The 16,361-nt window shown below is 37.9% G+C and overlaps 1 protein-coding gene across 1 annotated transcript; it reads left to right on the top strand.

Moving 5' to 3' along the window:
- Window positions 1-1,134: 1,134 nt before the first annotated feature.
- On the top strand, window positions 1,135-16,078 carry rab38a (RAB38a, member RAS oncogene family). Its single transcript, XM_059330464.1, has 3 exons — window positions 1,135-1,393; window positions 6,202-6,482; window positions 14,845-16,078. The coding sequence occupies exons 1-3, from the start codon at window positions 1,192-1,194 to the stop codon at window positions 14,998-15,000; spliced, it is 639 nt and encodes a 212-aa protein (XP_059186447.1). The 5' UTR covers window positions 1,135-1,191; the 3' UTR covers window positions 15,001-16,078.
- Window positions 16,079-16,361: the final 283 nt, after the last annotated feature.

Raw genomic sequence — 16,361 nt, 5'->3', positions numbered from 1 at the left:
AATATAACTGGATAAGAAGCTGAGAGAAATATTTTCTTTGGAAAACAATGGTTGTCTTATTTTTTTCAGACATGTCAGAATTTGGTTTTTTTTCTCAAGTACTACTGTATTTCCATTTAGCGCTACTGCTTTACTTGAAAAATCAAAGTACTTATTCAACTTAAAACTCAAATGTCTATCCTCTCTGGCTTGGATGTGAGATCTTCAGGAAGTCTTCTGTCTTGCACAGGCTGAAACCTAGAGGACATTGCTTTTGCAATCAGGGCCCCAAAGCTCTGGAAGCACCTGCCTGAGGAAATCTGGCACTGGCTCAGGCCCCTGAGGTCTCATTCTTATCAAAGCATGTCTAATCTCAGTTTTATTTATTTTACAGCTTTTAAATGTAGCCCTTAACCCTTGTTTTAAGGGTCAAAAATGACCCGCCACCCTGTTTAACAGCAGAGAAAACCCCCTTAATTTTTTTTTTTCCAACTTAAAATTAATGGTTTTTCGTAGATTGATCCAAACATGAGAAAGTAAAACATTGCCTTTTTTCATGTTTGTAGCTGTACACCAACAGGGTACAAATCTTGTCTTGGGCAGCTGTAAAATCATTTTCATACCATTAAAAACCATGCATGCACGCGGACACGTATTCACGCACACTTGCTAAAAAATATGTTTACATCTATGCAATACCTTTAGCATTAAAAAATAGACTCCTTTAGTAAAACTGTAAACCAAAAATTACATGTATGCTGTTTCTTCATGCAAAACAGATTTGAGTTTTAAAATTCAATCAAGCTGCTAAATTTAAGTGGTTGAGTATAGGAGGGTAATTTTTTTTTTTTTACCATGTGGTGCATACAGAAAGTTAAGACAACACAAGGGTTAATGTGTTTTAGGCTTTTACTTCTAAGTGTCTTAGTCTGTTTTAATAACCTTGTTTTGAAAGGTACTGTATAAAGTTTATTTAAATCCACCCCGGCACTCCCAGGCAGCTCCCCTGCCTGAGTCACAAGGTCTGGACGTCTCTGCTCCACTTCCCCTCAGTGATCCAGACCAGGGCGGACCTCACCTCCCCTTTCTCTTGCTCCGCCGCTCCACTCATTCCTTCACTCCTCTCTGCTCCGTCCTGCGCTTCTTCCCTTTCATCCCCGGCCCTCTCCATTCCGGTGGATTCATGCTCAGCTCTCGCCCTCCTCGGTCGCCATGCAGAACAACCACAATAAGGAGCATCTCTATAAGATCCTTGTTATAGGGGACCTTGGGGTCGGCAAGACCAGCATCATCAAGCGCTATGTCCATCACAACTTCAGCCCCAACTACCGGGCCACCATCGGGGTGGACTTCGCACTCAAAGTCCTCAACTGGGACCAGGAGACGGTACGCCTGCAGCTGTGGGACATCGCAGGTACAGTCCGACTTTTATGCACGGCTCGCAGGAAAAATATTTAAAAAAATCTGGGGCTGGATGGAAAGTTTGATAATACTGAAAGTTTAAAATCCCCCATGTGGTACTTTCCTTTAACTCAAACTTTACGGTTTTGTGTGAGCCACAAACCAGGACCTGACTCATCTTTAAAAGAAGAATAAATATATTGTATGTATATATATCTATATCTATATATATATATGTGTGTATATATATATGTATGTAGCACTTTGAGATTTCCTTTACTGTAAAGTGCATTATAAATAAAATGTATTAAAAAAATATGTATTTTAAAGGGAACAAACTGGTCCTGAACAGATGGATTGGCTGATATATATATATTTTTTTAATTCAGATGAAGCTGATAATGTAAAATGCTTTGGTATTAAATTAAATAAATGCACCTGGTCTTTTGAAAATGGTCTTTTAAGTAAGATTAGCTGAAAGCTACATTTAAAAATTAAATAATCGTGGCAAGATATGGTACTGGACGACACTATGTTTTTAATTGTTTTTTCAGATGCAACATGATTGAATGACTCATCTTGACAATCACACAGTGTGGTGGTTTTGAAAACCACTTAATACATTAAGTTTACGCTAAGAGACATATTTTTTATTTATAAAATTTTATCAGACCGCAACTGCTCAAACTGGAATCTGAAAGATGTTTTCCTTCAGGAAAGGCAAATATGGAGGCCTGAGTGAAAATGGATTACTGACTTTTAAAAAATTGTGTTGTATACACAAATAGTTTGAGGTCGAGATAAAAGAGAAGGATACAGACATGAGACCATTCCATAACACTTGATATTACGGGTCATCCAGGGTTAATTTTCCTCATGTGCACCAGCTGACTTGCTGGTATTACTCACTTCAAATCACTTGGTAACGCATTTCAGCAATGACATGTTTCACTTTTTTATATAATAAAAAGGAGCACATACTCAAATCCATAGTTATGAAACAGAGAAACTTCCCCTGAGTCATGAGTCTGGGACAGGAAAATATTACATGTTTTTTTCTGAGATTAAATCAACAAAATATTTGTGACCTTTAAAATATTGTAGTTAAAGGTGCTTTCATTCGTTATAAATGCATTTGTTGGGCTTCAGATACAACTCGCCCTCATACCTGGAGAGCAGAGCAGCCCGTTTGATAATAAAATAGAAAATATCTTGTCAGTATTTAACTGCCTTTGGCAAACAGAAATAATAAAGGCCTTTGAGTGGGATGCTGTTGGGTAAGATAACAAACCTAAAGGCTACAGCAGTCTCATCTCACATGAGTGTCGGCTGAGGTTTAGAAGAATCCTCTGACCTGCTTCTCTCTCCCCTCCTGTGCGCCCTCTCCAATAAGCAGTCATGTGTCTCAAACTCATGTGAGGGAGATTTGAGGCCTGAGCTCTTGTATACAGAAAGCTTTTTATTGTGATCTCAGGATTAGTGTCTCCCTCCGAGGAAACTGCTATATGTCTTTACTGTAGTTTGTACTCCTTAAAATCACCCTAAAGTTAAAGAAGGGCAATTAACTCTGGGTCATAGGAGGGAAATGTGAAGATTATGTCAAATAAATTCATTGTATAAAAGCTAATTTGCAGGTGAAATGTCCTAAAATAAGTATTTTTGCATTTTGACTTTCCCCAGCACTGCTGTGAGTTTGTTTGGGGATTTGATGATGGACTGAAGTTTTCTCATGCCACAGATGTAATAAATCACCAGCTGTGCGTTTCCCAAAACAAATAATAACCTCAACCGCTCTATTTTTGGCTGCCATTTATCTATGGCCAGGGCTGACAGGATGATGCAGTTAGCTGCACAGACATAGTGCATGAAGATGTGGGTGAGTGAGTCTGGTTTAGGGCTTATTAGAGGGGCTTTATATTCAATTCAGTTTTAAACTCAGTTCAATTCAACAGGATTTATTGGTATGACATTTGACACGTGTTGCCAGTTGAAATACAATCAATTAAATTAGCAATAAATAAATAAATAAAGTGAATAACACTATCATATAATAGATTAAAACAGATAGGAGAGACTGCCAAATTTCAACTGACTTTGTGTCATTGCACGGTGGGTAGCATATGGAGATAAACGATGTTTAGCCAGTTGAAAATGGGCAAAGTTTGCGTTTAATCCCTATTAATGAAGCCATTGACTCTCCTTACATTAGATAACCTTGAAGCCCCTGAATAACTGTTTTTTAAATAATAATAATAGTAATAATAATAATACATTCTATTTATATAGCGCTTTTCTAGACACTCAAATGCTTAACAGAAAAGAAAGAAAAAGTCAATGGTTGTAGGTGGATTTGAAGAGGTGAGTTTTGAGGGATTTCTAATAAGTGAAACGATTTTGGTTATCTTGCATAAGAAATTTCTGTATTTCTTCTTTTGTGTCATGCACCAGTCAGGATTTAACAACATTTGAATCAAAGTTTGATAACCTGTCGGTCAAATCCGATCACCAACATAGCAGATTAGCAGAGTTCTCAACTGCTTAACTCATAACAAGATTGCATTTTTTTCTGAACCTTCACTTAGATTATTGCATCTGTAGTCATTAATATTTAATGTTGAGCATGAGAAACCATTTAAAAAATATTTTTATTGTGTCACTGCCCAGAAAACATGACACATTTTCCATGGTTTTCTTGATAAAAAGTAAAATAATTATTAATAAAACCATGGAAAATGTCTAGATATTAGCTCTTAAATTAAACTCTTATGAGCTATTTTTGTTGTTATCATTATATTTGTCCAAGCAAATGTACCTTTAGTTGTACCAGGCATTAAAATGAATAATAAATTGAAGAAAACAATGGTCTAATCATTTTTTCCATAGCTGTATAACACTTCCTAATATCAGACCAAAGTTCTGCCCTTCTGTTGTCCTTGAATGAGACAATCCTCCTCCCAGCTGTTGTGCAGCTGACCCTGTGCCATGATCCACCTGTGCAGGAGAGCAGGTGGATAGCAAATGTTCCCATGAGCCTAAGCACAGTATGTAATTAATATCAACTCCTGTCCTTTTTTACGACAGCGCTCACTGCTTTCAGAAGGGATCAGCTGAGATTTTGGTTCAGTCCACGGTGTGGAAATGTTTTGCCCACAAGCTGAACTGTGAGGCTGGTACTGATGGTGCTCTAGCAGACGTTATAGATGGGAAAAATCAGTGTGGATACAACATTCCTTCAGAGCTTATCGAATTAATTTTACCCTCAGGAATTTTTACAGTTCACAAGCAAGAGTACACACACACACACACACACACACACGCACACACACACCAAAGACTCCTCTCTCCTCCTTCCATACTGCCTCTATCCGTGTGAACATCTTATCTTTCCGCAGCTCTTTTAACAGTAAAAACATGCATGTCTCTCTGCATTTGTGTTTGAGAGAGTGGGTGAGGTATGTCGGGAATGTATGCACGGTAGCACATAGAGACAGGAGGAGTGTGATCAAATGAGCAAAAATCGGATGATTCATGCCTCTTGTCTCTTTGTTTCTGTGGTGACACAGCCTCACTTACAGCTTTTTCAGTGCCAGCATGGAGCTGATTTCCCGACAAAAGGGGTGCAAAAATAGAAGGAAGAATTTCTCTGTGTATCGAGAAAGTATAAAACATTTTTACCATAGACTGTATAAAACAAGTGGATGAAGCCACCATGACGTCACTGTTTGGTTTGTGGACTACTGTTTTAAGGCCTCAAATTTGGCATTTTGGCTTTCACCATCTTGGTTCATTGGAGCCACAAGTGACCATATTTGGATGAGAGGTTGAAGCTAGTTATCAGCTAAAGCTAGCACTAGATAGCAAGCTTGATTAGCAAGGTGCATCTGTAAGTCAAGTTAACTGTGATAGCAATTGGGATCCTAATTTTAGCTAGCAAAGGCTTAAAAATATACTTAATGGTAAAAAAAATGAACAGCTGAGTCTTTTAATACTTCCAGTGGTGGAAGAAGTATTCAGATCGCTTAAGTAAAAGTACTAATACCACACTGGAATTACTCCACTACAACTAAAAGTCCTGCATTCAAAACTTACTGAAGTAGAAGTTCAACAGTATCAGCATCAAAATGTACTTAAAGTATCAAAAGTAAAAGTACTCTTTTGACTTTAAATATATCATGATTTCATGGCAAAAGTAACTAAAGCTGTCAGCTAAATGTAGTGGAGTAAAAAGTACAATATTTACCTCAAAATGTAGTGAAGTAGAAGTATAAACAAATGTGGAAATACTCAAGTAAAGTAAAAGTACCTCAAAATTGTACTAAATTACAGTAATTGAGTAAATGTACTGAGTTACTTTCCACCACTGATTACTTCCAAAGAAAGAATTGAAAAGCTTCTGTTATGACTGACAGGTCACCATGGTGATAACTAGTCAATGAAAGGATAGCCACAACCTAAGCATACCTTTATCGTCTATTTTACTCTAATGGAAAATCACGCTGAATTGAAGAAGACTTGACACTAGCAATTGAGACCATAATAAATGTTAGAAAAATGTTAACTGGGGTTACAAATCAAGTGAGGAGTAGGGTAATTTCCATATAGACTTCTATACAATCAGACTTCTTTATGCAACTAGTGAAGTCGCCCCCTGCTGGCCACTGGAAAGAATGCAGGTTTAAGGCACTTCTACACTGGCGTCACTTCAGAGGCTTCGTCCACTTTTTTTAGGCTTTAGTTTTAACACCTTCACACTGGTATCTAAATGACAATAATTTCCTATGTGTGTATACATCTGTGTATGTGTCTGTGTGTGTCTTCTAGGTCAGGAGAGGTTTGGCAACATGACCCGTGTGTACTACCGCGAGGCCATGGGTGCCTTCATTGTGTGTGACGTCACAAGGCCCGCCTCCTTTGAAGCCGTCACCAAATGGAAGGAGGACTTGGATTCCAAACTGACACTTGCCAATGGGAAACATGTAGCCACTGTGCTTCTGGCTAATAAATGTGACCAGGGCCGGGACGTACTGACCAATAATGGAATAAAGATGGAGCAGTTCTGCCAGGAGAACGGCTTTGTGGGATGGTACGAGACGTCCGCTAAGGTGAGAAAATATGTGGAGGAGTGGTGGAAGAAGTATTCAGATCCTTTACTGAAGTAAAAGTACTAATACCACACTGTGAAATTACTCCAAGTAAAAGTCCTGCATTCAAAACTTACTGAAATAAAAGTACAAAAGTATCAGCATCAAAATGGACTAGTAAAGTATCAAAAGTAAAAGTAATCGTTATGCAAAAATGGCCCCACTCAGATTGTTTTATAAATTCTAAATATATTATAAGATTATTATTATTGATGCATTTATGAAAACAGTGTTTTACTGCTGTCAATGTAGGACTCATATAAACTATTTAAAATACTTTTATGTGGTTTCATTTATAAACATGCATAATCACTTTAAATTGATCATGAATTTCATGTTAAATCACGACCTTAAAAGTAACTGAAGCTGGCAGCTAAATGTAGTGGAGTTAAAAGTACAATATTTGTCCTTAAAATCTCGTGAAGTAGAAGTATAAAGTTACAAATTTGGAAATACTCAAGTAAAGTAAAAGTACCTAAAAATTGTACTTAAGTACAGTACTTGAGTAAATGTACTTAGTTATATTACATCACTGGAAAATAAGCACACACACACACACACACACACACACACACACACACATATGAATACAAAGTAGTGACATAGCTAGCATTGTGCTGCTGTGGATACAAAGAGGAGCTCTGAGGTTTAAGCAGGCGTGTCCCTCCTGTTCAAATGTCCTTGAGATGCATCCGACTCCCTACCAGCTCGACTGTATCAGACCCAGCACCTGATTACCTCGTGGAGATGTTCCCACAGAGGCACACTCAGGATGTGAAGAAAATCCTTTAAAAGTGCTGAGTTCAACAGACTCTCAGTCTACTGAGTATTTGTTTCAGTCAATGAGCAGAGCTGAGTCTCACAGCAGACACTACTATCAGGTCAGCTGCATTTGTGTCAGCTTTTCTATAATCCAGATGGGTTGTTTGAGGGATATTATATATCAGTCCTCTGTTTTCTGCTGACTGACAGATATTAAAGGAGTAGTTTGACAATATTCAGAGAAATTGCTTATTTGTTTCCTTGCCAGAGTTATATGAAAAGACTGAGACCACTGTCTTGTCTGAGCCAGGAAATGCTTAGCTTAGCTTAGCTTAGCTTAGTTTAGCACAGACTGATAACTGAGGGAAACAGGCTCACCTTGATGACTTTATCCAAGGATAGAAACAAAATACCAGCACTATGATGTCATGAATCAACATTTAAATTAGTTTTTGGTGCAGGCACAGCCCTATACTACACTATACAGTCATGGAAAAAAATATTAGACCATTGTTTTCTTCAATTTCTTGTTCATTTAATGCCTGGTACAGCTAAAGGTACATTTGTTTGGACAAATATAATGATAACAACACAAATAGCTCATAAGAGTTTAATTTAAGAGCTGATATCTAGATATTTTCCATGGTTTTCTTGATAATAACCAAAATCATTGTCAAGAAAACCATGGAAAATGGCTATTTGAGAAAACAAGGGTGGTTTAATATTTTTTCCATGATTGTATTACAGACTCTACACTCATTCAGTTCAAAGGGACATTTTTGTGCAAATGACACCTGAGGCATCACTTATTCATGGTTTATTGTTATCTTGACATTTTTCATGGTTTTCTTCATAATAACCAAAATCATTATCAAGATAACCATAGAAAATGTCTAGATATCAGCTCTTAAATTAAACTCTTATCAGCTATTTTTGTTGTTATCATTATATCTGTCCAAACAAATGTAAATCTAGTTGTACCAGGCATTGAAATGAACAAGAAATTAAGGAGAAAACAAGAGTAGTCTAATATTTTTTCCCATGACTGTATGTTAGAGATTGTCCTTTCCATAACCCATATTCATGTTTATTATTAGACTGCGGCTTCTAGTAGTAGTAGTAGTGATAATGGGAGCAAGTCAGGAAATAGGGGTATAAAGAGTGACAAAATCCGCAGACCGAGGAATTTGTGGTGGATGCATGGATCAAACAAACACATGGCATTTACCCAGGTAAACACTGTCTGTGTCTTGTGTGAAACCAAAAGTCAACATTGAGTTATTTTAACTGAACCTAACTAAGTAGCTAATGTAACTAAGTTGTGAATGTAACTACGCCCAAACCATGATCTAATTCCTGTATTTGTGTATGCATGTTGCCTTTGCCTCAAACTGGACTTTACAGTCCCTAAACTGTGCAAAAATTATTTCATTGAGTGAAAAAGTACACAGACAAACACAACAAAAGTAAAAAAATAAAAACAAATAATTGTATGAAAAGTACTTTGAAGCTTGAATAAACTAAAGTGCAGTATAATTCAAGACTCATTGATGCAGACATGAGCTGCATGAAAGAATGTGGTGAGTAAATTGTGACTGTGAGCTGAGCTGAGGATTCACCCACTTACACACCAACTCACTGAGACACCAACACACGCGCTGATAGCAGCTAATGTGGAGCAGGAATCTCACAGCAGGATGATAAGGGAGGAAAATAGACTAAGACACACACACACACGCACACACACACACACACACACACACACACACACACACACAAACTCCTATTCAGATACAGTAGAAGAATTGCAGCCCATTTGACCAAAATGGAAACATTCTCAATTACAGTGCTGTAGTGTAATTTCACTCACTCAAGACTTGTTTTGTTTTGTTCCTCAGCACTATAGCTGTTGGGCGTGCACAGCTGACAATAGAAGGTACCTCGCCAAGGCAGCATAGTCCTCTAAATGTTTTAGTTATATATGAATAGAAAAAATGTTAACTGATTTTAATCTGTGAAAGTGACATTCAATTAAGTAAAAAGTCCTTTAAAATGTCCTCGAGCTACACCAAAAACTATTCATGGTTTCCTCGGCTTATAGGCTTTGCACTAAACTTCATACCCTTGAGTTATGTTACTCAATAGAAAACAGGTGATGAAAGAAATTAAAATAGTTTTGACTAAAAATAACAGCTGCAGTGAAGGAACAATAAAGGTAGCTGGAATAAACTGAGGATTCAAAAGGATCGTTATATTCATGAAGTGTGGTTGTTCTTATCAATTGTCAGTGTAGTACCTAGATGGCAGCCGGCACGAGGAACTGAGGCTGTTAAATCCATCTATGCTCTCTTCAGAGCCACCAGCGTGCTGGGGAAAAATCTGCACATACCCTTTAAAACCTCCAAAGTCACACAATAACACAAACAAACTAACCGATCAAAGCAGCAGTAGACCAGCAACTCCTGTGTTCTGTGAGGTAAAATGACTGTTTTAGTCAAAGGAGTCTGGTGGCTTTGAAGAGAGTGTTGATAACAGCTTCAGTTCCCCATCAGAAAAGGGCTGTCTGAAGGCAAGATAAAGCAGTGAAAGCATTACAAATATGATGCGCACTTAAACTGGTATTGGTTTTATTAGGTGGCTGAATTCTATCCACCCCCATCCACAGCAGTACATTGTATAGCTTTGGTGGCGTTACACTTGTCTGCTTCTCATAGACTATATATAAATAATGGACGTAGTCACCGTGATGTCACCCATTGGGTTTTTGGCCCGTTTGAAGCATCGAGTTCAGTGTTTCACTCGCCGCCATCTTGTTTCCGATACGGGAAGCAGACCATATTTGGACTGTGGAGGAGCGAGAGGGATCTAATCACTGACTACACGCCTCTCTACACCTCAACCTGACTGAGAGAAGTTGCTGCTAATTCATGTTAGCATTAACTGGGATGTTAGTTTTGGCAAAAAACAAAAACTAAATGTATGTTACTTACCTCAGAAAACTGAATAGTGACTCCTTGGAGTGTCTGTTAGTCCAACCAAACGCTGAACAAGACATTTTAATGAACAAAAGTTCAAATTAAGTGAAAATACAGTGAAAGGGTCAAAATTATGAGACCAAACCTGTAAACGTCTTTTTTAAAAATATCTTTATAACGTTATATATAACTTTTTTTGATATGTTGCCGTGGATACGCATTGCTCTGCTTCTCTCCTGATGACGGCTCGCCTTGTCAGTGACCTGTCAATCAAAGGCAGCCATGCCCCAAATCAAATGATTCTTTCCTTCTATTTTCTTGTAAATGGGGCCATTATTTACACTATTAACATCAAATTGTATTGAAGATTTTTTACTAGTGATTGAGACCATAGTGTTGTCCTAAAAAACATTCTGAGGTTATAAATCAAGTGAGAAGTTTTCTCATTTTGTATCGAAATGGATGGACAGAAAAACTTCTGCAGCTGCCGTCAGCGCCCCCTGCTGGAATTTTCTGTAGAATGCAGCTTATGGCACTTCCTGGTTTGCCTCCCTGCTCAGATGTGGAGGTTGCCGCCTGATACAACCCCATCACTGAAAATCCAAACTATCCTTTTAAGCTGTTAAATCCAAGGTAGAGGGAGGCTTTACTTTAAACCACCACCTGTCATGTGACATTTTGGAAAATTGTAGATGGTGTGAGCTTGTATGTGAGAAATTGTACCAGTTCCAGTGCACGTTGTAGAGTCATTTGTTTTCATAAAACATGCCAACAGTCACCATATTTGTAACCATAAATAAAAATAACAATAAACCATGAATAAGTGATGCCTCAGGTGTCATTTGCACAAAAATGTCCCTTTGAACTGAATGAGTGTAGAGTCTGTAATACAATCATGGAAAAAATATTAAACCACCCTTGTTTTCTCAAATAGCCATTTTCCATGGTTTTCTTGACAATGATTTTGGTTATTATCAAGAAAACCATGGAAAATATCTAGATATCAGCTCTTAAATTTAACTCTTATCAGCTATTTTTGTTGTTATCATTATATTTGTCCAAACAAATGTACCTTTAGTTGTACCAGGCATTAAAATGAACAAGAAAATGAAGGAAAAAAATGACTGTATATCAGGGGGATATCTGACATAGTCTAAGCACACTGCCAAGTAACCTGCCAGAAGAATTATTTCAAGCTTTAATTTTAAACAACGCTACACATGCAGAGGGAAGGAAGTGAAGTTGGCAGAGTGTGGAGAACATTTTTTTCACCCGTTGTGCTTTATTTTGCTTTGGAATATTTTTTTGTTCTAGCTCTAACAGTAAGTATGATAGATCACGACGTGGCACACACTGAGGATGTGTGTGGGTGTGTGTGTGTGTGTGTGTGAAGCTCAGGGAGCTGCAGACGGCAGCATGTCACATCCTAGTGAGCACACTGTTAGATCTTTTGAATATTCAGTTTTTCTACTGCTACTGCATCACATATTAAGGAAGTGTGTGCGTATGTGTGTGTGTGTGTGTGTGTGTGTGTCATTAATACTTGCTGCTGGTCCTCTCCTCATGTGAACCTCGCTTTAACACCCGGGCCCATTTCTCTAATTTACACAGCCTTCAGCTCTGGTCCAAGTTGCTCTAAATCTTTTGTAAGGCTGCTGTCAAGAATGGACATTTTGCATGTGTGTGTGTGTGTGTGTGTGTGTGTGTGTGTGTGTAGATTGTAAATCAAGCAAGATAAGTTGGCAGGATTGCCTCGCAGGTCTATAATGTTGGCTTTAATAGTTATTTAAACGGGTTTCCTGGTGGCCAAGAAGCATACTTTCAACAAGTTCCAGACAAATGTTTTATGTCACGTCCTTCTCTACACCCTGCTTAGTGTCTGTATCCAATTACAGCAAAATTCACATAAGAATAATCTTTCATAATGGCATAATATACTCGAATTGCACTTTGAGAGTGCAGTCCTTCGCCAAGGCCAGTGTTGCATTCACATGCTGCTTAAACGCTCCCATTTCCTGAGTTGGAAGAAATGCCCCTTTCTCCCAATGTCAGTGATAGTGAAAATAATTTGTGAAAATTAAAAGTGATCTGTTTCATTCTGAAGAGTCAGCTTTTTCAAAACCAACATGGCTCAGTTAAAAATTTTGTTTCAAAACAAAACTTCTCATCTCTTCTCTGACATGATTTTGACATCAGATGATTTGCTCCAAAATCGTATTGCTTCTTCCATGGCACATGCTACTAGAGGTGGGGGGGATTCATGGCCGCCAAGTATCAATATTTAGAAATATACTGGAGATACTGGTATCATATGAAACTAGAAGATCCAAGGCATCTATAATCTATAATCTATCCATGTGTGTCAGGATATCGTGTCGGGAAGTTGTCTAAATAATGCTGCAAAGTTCGGCTTTTTTATGTTTCATTCAAAAAATTAAGAGCAGTGAAGCTTAAAGTTGAGGAAAGTTTGATAAAATGCTGCAGTTGTTGTCGTCCATACATGTTTGATATCAGTTCAGTTCAGTTTGACTGAATACTTTGTTGGTCAGTCTGTGGGTTTGACTCTCATTGTGGAGAAATAAAAAGACTGAAGTGAGATGGATAGACTGAGAATTTTCTCTTATTTGACAAAACAATTCCTGATTGAATTTAATGTTATGGACACAAAATGCAGTTAAACAGTTAAATCGCAATATACTGTATCGCAATACTCACCATATTGCAAAATGCTTAAAATTGCAATAATATAATAATATATATAATATCGTATCGGGATTCAATTATCGGGATAAAATTATATCGTGGGGCTGATACGCTGATTCACACCTCTACATGCTACATTCTTCCACCAAATTTCATGAGAATAGTTTTTACATAAACAAAACATAAAAATGCAAATATGCAGTGGTGCAAAAACACTGTGTAAAGTTAATTAAAATCTACAATATAAAGAGAATAGAACAGATTGAGCTCCACTTCAGACAATTATTTCTGTCTCACACGAATCATTCTCTTGTTGGTGCTGTTTATTTAAAAAATGACATCAATTATATTTTGTTGCTTTCATTCTCTCCTATTAAAATCAACTCAAAGCCACTCAGCTGTCACGGAGTACACACTCTGTCACATTATTCACTACCTAATACTATTTGTGAGATGCAGATCTTTGAGAAATGAATCATTACATTTAATTTCGGTTTGAAAATTAATCTCTATCAACAACACCTGCTGAGATTGAACCTACTGCTGTTTATATTTGACTGTGGCCTTTTTGCCACAAAACGGAGTATAACCAACTTGTCTAAAGTGAGAAGACATTCATGTTATTGTCTGCAATATAATACGTAGAGTCCAGTGACGTGCGGTGAGGTTCATGGCTGGTGAGGCACTGACTTCATCACAATCACATTAACAACATATGAACCCTACAGAGCAGCTTTTTCACCATTTGATTGGCAGCAGTTCACGGGTTATGTTTAAAATCTCATATCAGCTTTCTTTCCACATACAAACTGTTGCACACAAAAAAGCACATTAAATTAAAAAAAACGTTATTATGGTGTTACCTTTACTTATAAATGTCCATGCTTGCTCCTTCTGAACAAAAGCATCGATAACTTGTTTGTAGAAGTTTTAAAAAATAAAAATAAATGGATGGCTGCACTTGACTTGTTTGTAGCATGCTGTCACTTATTCTGCAGCCGAGGAGTCACAAGAAGAATCACTGGGATCATGAGCGCCCCCTACAATGAGGCAGGAGAACTGCTGATTCACTTAGTGCCTTTTCACAGCTGTTTTATTATTGCTCAGCTTAAGAAGACATACAACTGTATGTCAACACACATACAGTTGTTGACAAAAAATACACTGTACATTAAAAAAATCAGCTAAAATATGGAAATGTAGTTCATCGAGCAAAGTGTTTGAACATTTTAATAGCGACATACAGAGAGACAGCAATATGGTCTCACTGCATGGTAGCACAGTTAGCGAGTCATTGATTAATCCATGATGAAGCTCATCTGGCTGCTGCCTCACCGCACGTCTCTTCTCACTATTTCAACAGTAAATGTGAAAATTCAGCAATTTTGAATAAAAAAATAATCTAAAACTGTTGGAATTAGATTTTTAAAAAAATAACTTCATAGTGCAAATCACTGGATAAATATAAAAAAAATGTTTCAATTGACATTTTTTTCTTTTCATGATAACAGGTGAGGCACGGGCTCTCCTGCCTCCCCTGACCACACGTCACTGGTGTAGTCATGAATTCTTAACTGTTATTGGTTATTTTCTGAATTTTGTAACAAAGGCACTGGGTTGTATTGCTGTTTGTCAGCGGTAGCAGCTGGGGAGAAATTAACGTAAAACCCCCTTTTCACTTTGTGTTCACATCATGGCTGCTGGCTGGTGCGTCATCCATCCGCTCAGTTTAGTAACGGTCCATTTGGTTAACTCACCTGCTCTCACTGCTCTCTGGCGCTTTTTTTTATTCGCTTCAGAAAAATGTTGTTCCAATGATCAATCTCTGTTTTCTCCCCCACTTCTTTCTCTAATCGTCCCTCATACTTTACTGCTTTTTTCAGGAAAACATTAACATCGACGAGGCGGCTAACTGCCTGGTGAAACACATCATTGCCAGTGAGAATGACATGCTCCAAACAGAAGTCCCTGACACCATCACCCCCCAGTTGGAGAAGGACAAAGGCGGGACATGCTCCTCCTGCTTCAGATCCCAGTAACAGCCCCTCGACAGTTGGATGTCCTTTTGTATCTCATTTACACACAAAGTCGAGTTTGTCTGTGAGCAGGAGACAGAGGGAGAACTACTTTGGCTGTTGTTGTTGTTTGTTTTTTTGGTAAGCATGTATGTGTGCCAGCTCCTCTCCTGTCTGGTGTGGGGTGGGTGAGTGGATGGCAGACGGGCAGCTGGCTCAAGAAACGGACGCAGAAAGAGAGATGGATGCAGCTGTGTGCGCTCGTCAAAGGCAAGGTCACCCTCTGGGTTGACTTCAAGCCCTGACACTGCCACTTCGGTTACCATGGAGACACAGTTAATGAACACATGCACAGAAAGATTGCAGCAAATCACAGTCTATCAGTATAAAGGTCCGCGGAGGTTACAAACCGTGTCATCCATCTCTCTTTCTCCCTCCTCTTGCCCACTCTCTTATTTGTGTGTGTTTGAGTTTGTCTCTGCCTGTTTCTTCCTCCTCGTCTCCTCAGTTTTTCATGTCATTCTGGGCTAATAAGCAGGCAAATTTATATAACATTTTCCTCCAGATATCCAAAGCAATTCAATCTCAGTCCTGATAACACTACAGCTGCATTATTGGCTCTGGTTTCATTAGATTTGGTTTCATTTTATTTGTCTTGGTTATTGTCTTTTCCTGTGTGCACGTTGATTCAATTACAGTGCGTTTTCTAATACAAACCATTTTATTGAATGCCTTCCATAGATATATTCACTACATTTTTTATTTATAAGTGCACTTAAAGGTATGTACCTTACCTTTCATCACTGAGGTAGAATTTCAACACTTTACATGGAAACATAGTAAAAATACTAAGAGAAACGTTGTGCGTGTTAAATTTGCAAAAAGCAACACTAAAGTCTGTTGTTTCCATTTTAATTCAATGGTTTTATATTAACTTTATATTCTACTGTTCAATATTTGTAATATTTGTAATTATGGGATAAATGCATATTTAAATATCTATACAAACATGTACATATTATATACATTACAGTGAGACAGATAATAGAGTCAAAGATGTATCCAGTTTTCAACATGTTCATATCAATAAACTATAGCTTTACTGACCTACATGTGTCTGGAAGTGACTTTATTTTATAATCTGCACCCCCAGGTGTTTTCAATCACTCTGACTGATTAGACTAACAGTGGTAGGAAGTCCCACCCTCACAGGTGCAATTAATTAACAAGAGAGGGCTGTCAGCTGGTACACAGTCCCGAGAGGAGCTCTCATCAGGCAACAGAAGTGAAAATACAGAGGTAAGTGGACATCATTTTTGTTGTCACTAGTCTTGTTTCCATCATCAATTTCTATGCAGATTATGAAGATTTGCGAAGAGAAAAGC

Source organism: Centropristis striata, chromosome 4 (genome assembly GCF_030273125.1).
Source record: "Centropristis striata isolate RG_2023a ecotype Rhode Island chromosome 4, C.striata_1.0, whole genome shotgun sequence".
NCBI lineage: Eukaryota > Metazoa > Chordata > Actinopteri > Perciformes > Serranidae > Centropristis > Centropristis striata.
This window is presented reverse-complemented; position numbering and strand designations above follow the sequence as displayed.

Bases quoted from the DNA above. Each gene is read 5' to 3' on its own strand.
- rab38a (XM_059330464.1), top strand. From the start codon at position 1,192: ATGCAGAACAACCACAATAAGGAGCATCTCTATAAGATCCTTGTTATA. The intron at 1,394-6,201 runs GTACAGTCCGAC...TGTGTCTTCTAG, and splicing joins GCAGCTGTGGGACATCGCAG to GTCAGGAGAGGTTTGGCAAC. The intron at 6,483-14,844 runs GTGAGAAAATAT...TGCTTTTTTCAG, and splicing joins GGTACGAGACGTCCGCTAAG to GAAAACATTAACATCGACGA.